The following is a 12,966-nucleotide window of genomic DNA, read 5'->3' as shown; positions in this document are numbered from 1 at the left end:
GAATTTTTTCGATTTATGTATACATATATTTAACCCACCTTATTACTGCTCGCTGTTGCTAGGCTCGTCAAAACTTTTGCGCCCATTTGGTAACTACATAATACGCCGCTGTTTCGGCCGCGCATGCGCGAAAAACCCGGCCCATATCGCCACACTGCTGCCAATCTCGAAATTCCCCAGTCTAGGGGAACACAGAACAACAATAATAATAATAACGGCATTAAAAAAATAGCACCAGCGCTATAACTTCATCTCGTCAACTCCGGGCTCGACTGTCAACGGGGCTTTCGAAAATGCGGGAGACGCACGTCGATCCGGTACTTCTCTTCTCCGAGTGATCCGACCCGTTTTGCGGAACAGTCGCGCAATCATGTGGCCGATGCGGTCGGAGATGACTCGGGACGAGTGCAGGAAGTGCTTGCGGTGCCTCGGTAAGGTTATGGTGGCCCGAGAAAAATCGCTTTGCGTTTAGCGTGCCTCGAATTTTTTGTTCACCATGAAAAATTCGCAAGCCCGCGTTTCGACGTAAAAACTACAAAATAAATTACAACTATTTCTTCTCTGCGAAGCGAGACTCCCGAGTCTTCAGGAAGGCCGTACAAAAATTCTGCATTTAATAAATGCCGAATTCTTGTATTTTGAACGCTAAAGTTTTCACGTCAGATTAAAAGCTCGCAATTTTGTATTATTGGCTGAAGCTGAAGACGTGGATGGTTGGATTTTTAGTGTTGAGGGAAAAAAAATGTGCGAGTCCAACGTCTCTCTTTTATCCTTCTGATGTGTTTTTTAGAGTCCAATTGTCACGATTCTCTCTTACTTTGTTAAATTCTAAATTATTCTCTCTTACTGCGTTAATATTAGAAAACGACCTTTGTATTGCATAGGTACAGCTTGTAATTAGACAATGCATTTAGCAGTAAATGAAAATGATGTTATTCGTATTTTTAAGACTCGTATACTTGACACATAATTTATGCACGCATTAAAAGATGTAGTGATGTGGGAAAAAGGAGCTTATTTTCCAACAAAATATATTATAAAAAATAGTATATATTAAAAGAAATTAAGATATGTATATTTTATTAATAATATGTAAATATTAAAAAATATACATGCTTATATATGAAACACAGATTTTAGAAATAAATTTATTATTATTATAGAAAGAGAAAGAGTTCTTTTTATCAAAAATGTTAATTTGGAATGAACCTGAATTTTAATACTCATAATTTCATATTAAATATAATTATAAGCTTTATTTTTATATTTTATGTACTATGTTTTTTTGGCAAATGTGTCTAATTTTCTGTGCTTTGCAGAATTAGACGCTTATGGAAGCATGGTCTCTGTCCTGCGTGCTCAAGGTCCCTTCACCAATGAGAAACAGAAATTGTTGCAAGAACTCGCTAAAGTGTTACACATTTCTAACGAAAGACATCGCGCTGAGATACGAAGAGCTGTAAATGACGAGAAGCTTGCGACAATTGCAGAGCAGTATGTATTTTGCGCAGTGAATCTGAAACATTTAAGAGAATTAGAGAAAAAGGAAATTAATTATATGATGTATATAAAAATTAGAATTTAAAATTTATAATAATTAAAATGTTCTGTTTTTGCAATAAAATTAGCTTGTTATATTTTGGCAAATATGATGTAATATTGTAGAAGGCAGTGATTTCTATGTGTTTAATTTGAAATTATTGTAAAATGCAGATTCAACGGTCCAAATACTGGCACAGATTGGACTATTGAAGGTCGCCGAACTATTCCTCTTTTGCCAAGATTAAAAGCACGATCCGTCTTCACGACGTTGGCGAACAGTTTGTCTCTTGCAACTGCAGTTGCAAACGAGAAGGAACCTAAATCAGTTACTTTGGAAAACACAGGTTCATTAAATGATAATTTTACGATGAGCCATTTGTGTTATATAATTTAAGTATGTATGCATGCATATTTCTTTTGTGCATATACATATATATTTGTGTTTTTAACAGCTACTGAAACTGAATCTCAGTCTGAATTGAAAATAGAAAAAGACTTATCTGATGCAAAATCATGCAGTTTGGAAAATGACTGCAGTAGCAGCAAAATTTTACACGAAGTAAGACTCTTATAAATTTGCTCAACTGCAATTTTTTGTCTTAATAAAAATGTCTATGTTATATGTTTTATATATTACATCTTTATGACTATTAATAATATAATTTGCACACTCTCTCTTTTAGAATTCAAATCTGGCTGAAGAAGAGGAGATAGATAATAAAGATGGGATGAATAAAGTTATTGAAGAACCCATAATATTAAAATGCGCTAAAAAACGCAAATCACCCTCTCCGTTATCAATAGAGCCTCCGAGGAAGGTTCAAGTAGTATCGGAACCATTAAACAACACTTTTTGTACAAAAGAAACTGAAGATAAGCAAGCGCCACAAACTGCTTCTAAACAACCAATACAAACAATCACGCATGCTTCAAATGCTGAAATAATTTCACTTAATCCAATTGGTGAGATTTCAGGTTGGTATATATTTCTTTTCCTTATTTTATTTTAAAAAATATATATATATATATATGTAATATCTTTCTTGAAAATATTGCATTTTTTTTTGTAAATGCAATAGAAATTTTCTTTATTCTAAGAATTTTTAGATTTTTTTTTATGTCAACTCTTGTCCTCTAAACTAGGATTTTCTTTGCTGCTTTTCTATTATTCACATTTACTACATAATCATGTCAAAATGAGAAGGTGAATAAAACACACAAGATTTTTATTTTATGTAACATTAGAATCAAAATAAGAATCAAGAGAAAATCTTAAATTAGAGTTGATATATATATAAATTAATTAATATATAAATAAAATTAATATATAATTATTATATATAATTATATTAATTATGTATTGTATTATATATAATTACTATATATATAATTATATGTAATATTAATATATAAAATTTATATATATATATAAATTATTAAATTTTTATTAAAGATTTAATAGATTTTATAAAGCTGAAAATGCTCCTTTCTCTAATACAAAAATTTCCAATTTTAATACGTCTTGCATCTACATCTTTCATCATGATTTTACATTATTTTTCTTGTGAATGCAGAAACAAATTCAGATATTAAGAGTAGCACAACGGAATCAGGATCTTCGAGTATGCGACTCATAGTTTCAGCAAATAATCATGCAACAATTACTACAACAATCTCGTGCACGAATATAGATTGGACGAACTATTTCAGAAATATGTTATACAGTAATGCGCAGAATAAAGTTAGTAGTACTACAAAAGTAGTGCCAGCAATTTCGAATGTTGTATTGAGCACTTCGTTAAACAAAGTGCATTCGGAGAGTAAAGATTTGCAACACGAGGATAGCACAAGTATGCTCTTGCATTAAGCTTCGATTTTACAATAATTTATTATTATTTATTATTTTCATTATTATTTTTACAACATACAATCGACTTTTGCGCAATTTCAAACAATAAAGTTTCTCTTGTATCCTTGCAGATAATACACAGAAAACTTTTGAGAAATCTGAGAACACTAGTTCGAATTCATCGTGCAAGAAGCGATTTATGGCATCAATTATACACGAAGCCCTAGTATCAAGTGAGCATTATAGACATTCGTTCGTATTATTTAATTAATAAGACAGCTTGCGATAAAATTAATATAAAATTAATAAATTTTTTTCAATTAGATTACGTAATTTTTAAACATATTAATCATATTTCTCTTGAATATACAGGGTGTCCCGAAAGTCCTGCAACAGTCAAATATCTCGAAAACGAAGACTTTTTGAAAAAAACACTTCAAATAAAAGTTATAAATAGCATTGTTAAAGCCATGTAAAATTTCAAAGTGAATTTTACGTGAATTTTAGTGAATTTTATTTATAATCACACTAATATTAATTCTTAATGCGCCACTTAAAGCCCTACGACTTTTATTTGAAACATTTTTCGCAAAAAGTCTTTGTTTCCGAGATATTTAACTGTTGCAGGACTTTTGGGACACCCTGTATATAAATTATACGAATAAATAAATGTATAAAAATGAATACTTAGGTTCTCAAGTTCAAATTACGCCCGTAATGTATCCTAGTACTACAGTATCAGTAGCATTATCAGGTGGCCCCGGGCCACCTCAGGTTAAGCAAACTTCCACAACGTTAACGTGTAAAAAACTGCCGTCTGAACAGATTGCCATCAATCATCAATCCACTGCCAAAACGGTAACTAATTTTATTCATTTAATATTTAGTGTTATAAAGTCTAATAATGTCTGAAAATTCTACCACACAGAAAAGAAAATTACAAAACTAAGAAATATTTTACCATGTGATATAGCATATTGTATCTTTCAGGGTGCTACGATAAATTCTAAGAAGGTTGTAAATATGTCTCATTATCATAACGCTAAATTAAATACTAATTGTAAGACTAATGTGATCGTCATTCAGAAGGCTCACGCACAAGGCGTAACATTATCACACGCAGGCAAGGTATTCTAATGAATTGATCTTATGTGGAATATAATTAATAAACGAAGCGAAAAATCAATTATATATATAGGGTGCCTCATTTTAAAAAATATGCTTAAATATAAATTTTTAGAAAACGATGTCTCGAACAAAAGTTGTTTGGTTTTAAGGGGAAAAAAATTGATAATCTTAAATTTTAATTAAGGTAATTTTCAAGGTCATTTAAAGGTCACTAGTTTTTTTTTTAATGTGGACTTTTTTTTTATTTAAATCAATTTCTCGCGAATATTTGGCCAAAAAGTGAATAGTTTACGAGATATTACATTACATCTAACGTATCTGTTTCAGGAAGTATTAGGAAAGGTGATAATGGGTGGAAAGAATCTATGCGTCACAGGCCAGCATAATAATAACGCGAACTCGATCAGTGTTCAATCCCATCATATCTCTTTGAACAATGGAGATCAAACGAAGACTACGCTGCCGACTGTAAACTTGCCGCAGAATGCAGAATCCGTCTATACGAATAATATAAACGTGAGTGTATATCTTTGGTCCATTTGATTTGTTTCCTCGATACTTAAAATTGTTTCTTTTTTTTTTTCCTAGTTTAAACAAGTAGTGGATGTATCTGCGAATTTACGGCACGACTCTAACAAGAACAAGCTCTTCTCGCAGTTCTTGGAAAGGGCTACAAAGTTGCATGTGCAACATAATAAGACTGTGATACAAAACATGAATGCGCAGCAGAAGGAATGCAACAGCATTGCAAATATGACTGACCGAGATTCATCTCTGAAAGCAGATTCCACCACAGAGGAAAAACATAAGTAAGTTGAGAAAAATAATAATAATGTTGAACGCAGATGTAAATTTTTTAAAAAGCTAGTATTTGACTACATAATGAATTTTGATGAATTGATGCTCATCTTTCTCTTGTAGAAAGAATAAAAATGTTAACACGAGCGTGAACTGTCAGGCAGCGAAGTCATTAGATTCCTCAAAATCGCAGGAGAGTAAAGAAATATTTATTAGGCCGAAGCAAATCAATACGCAAGGTACTTTGTGCAATAAATATATAGATTGTCTCGTAATTTTAAACTTTATTTTAATAAAAGAAATAAGAGGATGTGTTATCGAAATTAAAATTGTGAATTCGTCTCTTATTTATCCAAGTTTCCAATTTTAAAAATATTTGACTTCATTACATATATGTTCAGATTTGTTCTTGTATTATTTATTCTTATAATTTTCTTTTATTTATTTTTATCCTTATAATTAATTCTTAATTAATATATTCTTATAATATTCTTTTATATATATTCTTATAATTAATTCTTAATTAATTTATAATATAATATTTTTAACTGTTTATTATAAGTATATATTATAAGGAATAACATTGCGCATTATTTTGTACAGATGATGTTAGTAATAATATTCAGATAGAAAATTCTGACGAGGACGTGGAAATGATTGGCGAGACGATAGACGACATCACGAATCCGCAACACGTAGAGTATATATTACAGCAAGACAATTACAAGAATTGCGTTTTAGAAGATTCAAGATCGATAGCGACTGTAAATCAATTGAACGAGCACGACGATTCGTAACGATTAAAGGAGCTTCAACGTTACGCCTATCGTAATCGTTGCACGACAGCAAGGCTGATGATACTTTTGTATTGAAAACATACTAATATGTCTATCTTATAAAATATATATATTTATATAATATATATTAATATATATTAATATATATTTATAAATATAATATATATTAATATATATTTATAAATATAATATATATTATAATATATTAATATATATTATAAATAATATAATATTAATATATATTATAATAATAAATATATAATATATATTTTACCTACGCAAACACACACACACACACGTACATACATGTATGTATGTATTCATGCCTATTTTAATGAGATTTTTTACATGTATATGCCTATGTTTGCTCGTTGGAAGATGGAATCAATAGTAATTGGCCTTAATTGTATACAGAACACAATTAAGATCATGTTCGATCATGAAAATGAGATTCCAACACTCTGATATTCAGACACACTGATTTGTTAATATTAGTACTGTATATATAAGTGCCAAAATACGATCTGCCGTTAATTTATATTTTTGTAAACAGCCATGACATGCGCGTTGTATATTCATTCATTTTGCTATCAATGTAAATCGCTCTTTTAACATTATTTAATTCCATTATTACGATTCTATTTCCTGTTAGAAAAGAATCGTAAATTGGAATCCTCGGTGCATTTAGTGCTCTTTTTTTTACCTTGAATGTGTTCGTAAATATATAGGGCAGCTATGTAATTTAAAGATTTATTTTTCCACTGCATACGCAGCAAAAACACAACTCTATTCAGTTCTTAAGATTATCGAGATAGGAATCAACGATATATACATATATATAAATTTTGCATAATAAATAAAACAACCGGACGTGTCAAATTGCATGCGCACCAGGGATCCGGACCGAAACAAAATTAGGGTTCGGTTTCGGTTTAATAAAATATTTAATAACTGTTCCGGTTCCAGTTTCGGTTTTTTGATAAATAAAAAAACCGAAGCCGTTTAAATTATGATTTTTTCGGTTACGGTTCCGGTTTTTTAAAATTTTTACTTTTCGTTTTTCTAATTAAATTAATTTCTAAATTATATTACTTTAAAAAATTATTATTAATTTTTATGACATATAAATAAACAACACTTCATATTATACATGAAAATATATTTAGATATAGGTATATATAATATAGATATATGTATAAATATATTTTCATGTCATAAAAATTAATAATTTTTTAAAGTAATATAATTTTTATATATATATATAAAACGGAAAATATAATATCCTCACAGCTATCATTATTGCGATAATACATATACGTTTCAGAACATTTAAAAAATAATTATAACTATTGCACTTCGAGGAGACAGTTATCATGACATTTCCGTCATTTGCGCAAAAACAGAAAAAAATACCGAAAATAATTAACGGTCCGGTTATTGTTCCGGTGTTATAAATTTAATAGAATTTCAATACGGTTTACAGTTTCGGTTCTACTAAAAAAACTGTTATGGAACGGGTATCGGTTTTGGTTCCGGTTCGGTCCGGGTCCCTGATGCGCACATTCGAAAATTTTGTACTTTTGTCCATAAACATATATATACATATGTAAAGACTAAAGTTTCTGTAAATGTGATATTATAACGTTAAGTGCTAGAAATTTAGTTCTTTGAATCTGCCATTTGCTCATGCTACTGTTGCAGCGGCGTATATTGTAAATATTTTGTAAATATACATCGACACGTACTCGGACTATTTGAAGAAAAAGATGATGTTTATTTAAAGATGAGTATATATAAGAATATAATCTTCCATTTCGCCGTAATAAAGTGTGAATATTAATTAAAATTCGACGATAGTTTTAGTTATTAGTTTTATTAGAGAGAAAGAGATATACCGTTCTCTGCTATGTGTTTTATTAATATTAACTTGCTCATGCAAGGCAAGTCAATAGTTTATTCTTCACTAAGTGCAATTTTTAACAGCAGAAGGTTTATATTTTTCATAAGCAAAATGAGACACTGCCTTTCAATTCACAATATTGTGATACTTTGTTATTCGCTTTTTTTTAAGTTCTATTTTATGCATTAAATTTTTTCAATGGATCACATGTTCTGCAGGAATTGAACGTCTTGGATTTTTCATATTTATTTGTAACAAATTTTTTTCAATAAATCACTTTTAATTAAAGCGAGTCTTATTTTAACTTTTATTTAAGGCTTTCTTAACGAGATTTAATAAAATTGAATACTGAATATGAAAAAATTATGAAAAGTTACGCGTGTGCGTGATACTCAGTCAAATTTAGGCATAAAATCTATAGTCGAAAATGAAAATTGTGTATAAATACAAACGATGACATTTATAGCTAATTGTAAAAGAAATAAAGATATTCAAACGTGACTAAAATTGGTCCTTCATCTTTTAAAAATGTTTAATAATATTAATATGTACCTTTTTTTATGTATCTACTAGTAGTATTACAAAAAACTATATATACAGGAGATGTAACTGAAAAAATATACATATATAGATCACATCATCACATATGTTTTTTCAATTACACCTTATATATATTTCGCTTTTCAGGGGCATAGAAAATCCACCGAATAAGCGCTCTATCGTTTGATACAAGTTTTAATAAAACCGATACATGCTCCGATACATCATTGAGAAGAGAATTATCCAAAGACTAGGGTACCATATATCAAAGAATTTCTTATTGTCCCTAATTGTATTATTAAGTATTTTAATAATTGTTAATATGGACGAGGAGGAGGACCACCGCGCATCAAACCAGGAGGTGGGCCTCTCATTCCAGGTGGTCCCATCGGTGGGCCACCACGTCCTATGGGTGGCATTCCAGGTGGCATACCTGTCAAACAGAGAGATGTGTGTTTTATAATATATACAATTTAATATAATATGTAATATAATTTATAATTTTTTTGCAATTAATACATGTAAAACAGTGTTATTAAGACAAGATTATTAAAAAAAATATATATATATAAATATATATATATATATATATATATTTGTGGTAAAAGATTCTTCCAATATTTTTATTTAAAGAAGAAAAGAAATAAAAAGCGATTTCTCTCCCTCTTTCATAGGAATCGTATGTCCAGATGAGAGGAAAAAATTTTACCCATCATTCCAGCTGGTGGTCCCATCATGCCTGGTGGGGGTCCACCGACTGGCATACGTGGTGGACCACCAGGATGTATTTGAGGCGGCGCCGAGACCTGGCCTCTGCTGCCAGGCGTCATGATCTGTTGGGACGGTCCTCCGACACCCCTGACCGGACCCTGAAGTCCAGCTGGCACTCCTGCCACATTTGCAGGCATACCTCTGCCAGCTGCACGGGCCATACCTGGCCCAGGAGCTGCTCCTGGAATCGGTACCCTGGGTAAGCCTTCCTCGGGAGGCGGCGGACCCTCCACGGTCAGTGAAACTATGTTCTCGCCGCGTAGAAGCACAAATCCCAAGACACGCTTCTCCTCCCTTTCAGGCTGCTTGGTGTTCTTTGGCTTAATCTTGCGGAATTCTTCGCAGTCTCCGAGTATCAGGTTCATATGCTTGTCAAAGGCTTTGAAAGTACCGATGAACGTCCTAGAGTCTTGCAGGATGATTCTGACTCTATAGTTGATGTGCTGTAACATCTTATTGTTCTTGCCGATCGTCTGAAAATAAGAAATTGTATTAAAAAATATTCTTTATCTTATATCTATATATCCTTAAATTTATAAATATATATATAAAAGGAAGAATATAACTAAATTTATAATTAAATTAATAAATTATTTATTTATAAATTGTTTTAGGTTTAGAAAACCTGAGATTTATGAAAACACTGTTACTCAAATCTCTAACTAAACAAGTTTTTATTAAACATAATTGTTCAAAGTGAAAACGTTTTTTCATGTTTGTGTCCAAGCAAAAAAAATTGTTTCCAATTATCTTATTCCATCAATATGTGCATAATCTTCTCTAGACGAATAAATTCTGGATATTTTTATTTTCAAAATTAGAAAAACTCTATTATAAATGTTTTTAAAAAAATATATTTATATAATTATCTTTATCGAATATTGAAGTTCTAAAACATCTTAATTCACGTTTATCACAGACCATTATTTTGAATACAGAAAATTATGAAAGCAAGTTAAATCGAAAAGATTGTTGAACTATAGTTATCTCGATAATAATCATTTTCATCACTTACCATCTTGATTGCTGTTTTCAAAGTGTACTTCTTTTACAAAAAAATTCCTGAGAAGAGTTCCTTTTCGTACCGTATAACCTCTCTTCTCACGTAAACATGAAGAAATAATTCGTTAAGGTAATATTACATTTGTCGATATTACATTTAGCGAGTTTACATTTATCGAACGCGCTGATTGGCTGTCGGCTAGGGAATCTCTAGGGTCCCGAAAGTTTCTTACAACAGCAGCCAATCAAAGCTTGTCGCGATAAATGAGACGTCAACCTTAAACTTATCGAACCGCCAAATCTACCGGCGTCATATCCCTCGTTTTTTTTCGATGGAGGGGTAAGGTTATTTAGACATTTTCGAGAATATTTAACAATTAAAGAAATTCAGAAACAATATATTTAACATCAACAATATTCAAAATTAATCAAGTATATTGAAGAAAAGAATTATATAGAAAAGAATTATTAAAAATTAGAAGAAAAAATTATTTAACATCGCATATAACAATTAATATTCAAGATTGGATATATTAATGAAAATATTGAAGTTTTATTATATAAAATTAAATATGATGAATAATATTAAAAATATTTTTGAAGTTATATATATATATATAGTCTATATATACCAGGTGTCCCATTTTAAAGGACCCACTCAAATATCTCATTGTCAGAAACACTGCGTTAAATCGAAAAATGTTTCCTACAAAAGTTGTAGGGTTTCGAGGGGGATATAACATAGTAATATTCATATGACCTTGGGCGGCGTCTCCAAGGTCAAATGAAGGTGAGAATGAATTTTGAAAAGAAGAAAAAATATTAGGAAAATAAAAAAATGCTTCAGATAAAAGTTGTTCAAATTAATTAGTAGAAAAAGATGTTATAATAAAAAATATGGGTTTCCAGTTAAAAAATTTATTCTCACCTTCACTTGACCTTGGAGACGCCGCCCAAGGTCATATGAATATTACTATGTTATGTAATCATGTTATGTAATGTTATGTAATGTTCCCCTCGAAACCCTACAACTTTTGTAGGAAACATTTTTTGATTTAACGCAGTGTTTCTGAGATATTTGAGTGGGTTCTTTAAAATGGGACACCCGGTATATTAGTCTATATATATATATATATATATATATATATATATATATATATATATTATATAGAAAAAGTCGTAACTTAGACAAATTTATTGGCTAGTTTTGGTCGATTAATTTAACTACCCTGTTGATTAATGTACTAGCGATATAAAAATAAAAAACATTCATAAAATTTATATATATTTATTATACATATATATTTTGTGCCCACATGATATTATATATTTGAATTGACAATAAAAAAGTCAGCCAGCAATAAATCAAAGGAATGCTGCATGTTTGACAATCTAATTTTATGAACGTAGACTTACAAAAAAAATAAGAAATATTTCTCTGTATAAATATACATATATATTTTTTCTTAAAAAATATTATATTAATCGCGTTTATCAGAAATATTTCAGAAATGTATAATTTAAGGTATCGAAATCTCCTAATAATAAAAACAGGTTTAAAACGATAACTCGTAATCAATTTAATCAAATATTTCATGGATATAATTATAATTATATAATCGTTTAAACGATTTGTCGACTAACTTTTGCCAATTTTTTATTGTTGGTTCGGTTTCTGAATGTCGTGACTCATCGGCATCGCATTATCTACCAGCTGATATACATTCCAATTATCATTTTTTATCTTGAAAATGGTGACTATAATTATATTTGCTTCAAAAAAGAGGCTCGTTCGAGTTTCGTGACAAAAAATATAGATATAAAGACTTTTTAACTTATTTTGAGGCATACTAAATCCCCTTAAAATATTTTACCCTTTTTTTTAACACCCTGTATATAACGAAAATAAAGGCAACAAAATTCATGACTATTCGTTTAAGTGCAGAAAATAACGATATAGTCCAGTCATTTTAGACGAAAATATGGCTTCTGTGCAAGAAAATTAGAAACTACTTTTTTTTTTTTAATCGCTTTATTTCGTTGTATTAAATAACATTAAAAATCGAGAACGATATCAGCAGGGCTAAAAAAGTTATTCAAGATGAAAGGTCACGAAAATCAGTTTTTTGCGAAAATCTCGTTTTGTATGGCTCGAAGGTCAATTAAGATGGTTACAAAAAAGAAAGATCATGAAATTCTCTATAAAAATGGTTCTATTCATTTTTCACGTACGATGAACCGTTTGCGAAATACAAAGTGACGAATTTTAGTGTAAAGTTAGCTTTACGCACCTTGTATCTTACCTCAAAGGTGGTACGGAAATAGATACAACGCTCGACGTACACATTCGTCACTTTGTATTTCGCAAACGGTTCATCGTACGTGAAAAATGAATAGAACCATTTTTGTAGAGAATTTCATGATCTTTCTTTTTTGTAACCACCTTAATTGACCTCCGAGCCATACAAAACGAGATTTTCGCAAAAAACTGATTTTCGTGACCTTTCATCTTGAATAACTTTTTTAGCCCTGCCGATATCGTTCTCGATTTTTAATATGTTATTTAAAACAACGAAATAAAGCGATTAAAAAAAAAAAGTAGTTTCTAATTTTTTTGCACAGAAAACCTAAAATGACTG

General features: G+C 30.3%; 2 protein-coding genes across 4 annotated transcripts; one reads left to right on the top strand and one right to left on the bottom strand.

Annotated features, from left to right (window-relative positions):
- The first annotated feature begins 121 nt into the window (after positions 1–121).
- LOC145942588 (uncharacterized) lies at positions 122–6,260 on the top strand. Of its 3 annotated transcripts, none has more exons than XM_083049454.1 (14): positions 122–431; positions 1,320–1,494; positions 1,714–1,886; positions 1,995–2,101; positions 2,226–2,517; positions 3,117–3,392; positions 3,523–3,624; positions 4,083–4,249; positions 4,382–4,405; positions 4,481–4,519; positions 4,847–5,035; positions 5,108–5,328; positions 5,441–5,556; positions 5,921–6,260. In XM_083049454.1, the coding sequence occupies exons 1-14, from the start codon at positions 371–373 to the stop codon at positions 6,112–6,114; spliced, it is 2,136 nt and encodes a 711-aa protein (XP_082905580.1). In that variant the 5' UTR covers positions 122–370; the 3' UTR covers positions 6,115–6,260. The 3 variants fall into 3 exon arrangements, with proteins under 3 accessions (XP_082905580.1, XP_082905579.1, XP_082905578.1); XM_083049453.1 differs by having other exon boundaries at positions 4,478–4,519; XM_083049452.1 differs by having other exon boundaries at positions 126–431; positions 4,382–4,519; positions 5,921–6,259.
- A 2,471-nt stretch (positions 6,261–8,731) lies between these two features.
- On the bottom strand, positions 8,732–10,445 carry Smb (small ribonucleoprotein particle protein SmB). The gene is made up of 3 exons (XM_083049455.1): positions 10,341–10,445; positions 9,264–9,798; positions 8,732–8,987 (listed from the first exon to the last, which is right to left on the bottom strand). Exons 1-3 carry the CDS (start codon positions 10,341–10,343, stop codon positions 8,872–8,874), a joined length of 654 nt encoding a protein of 217 aa, XP_082905581.1. The 5' UTR covers positions 10,344–10,445; the 3' UTR covers positions 8,732–8,871.
- Positions 10,446–12,966: the final 2,521 nt, after the last annotated feature.

This window comes from Prenolepis imparis, unplaced genomic scaffold (assembly GCF_030444845.1).
Source record: "Prenolepis imparis isolate NDT839.2.m4 unplaced genomic scaffold, iyPreImpa1.0 SCAF_11, whole genome shotgun sequence".
In the NCBI taxonomy this organism is placed as follows: Eukaryota; Metazoa; Arthropoda; class Insecta; order Hymenoptera; family Formicidae; genus Prenolepis; species Prenolepis imparis.
This window is presented reverse-complemented; position numbering and strand designations above follow the sequence as displayed.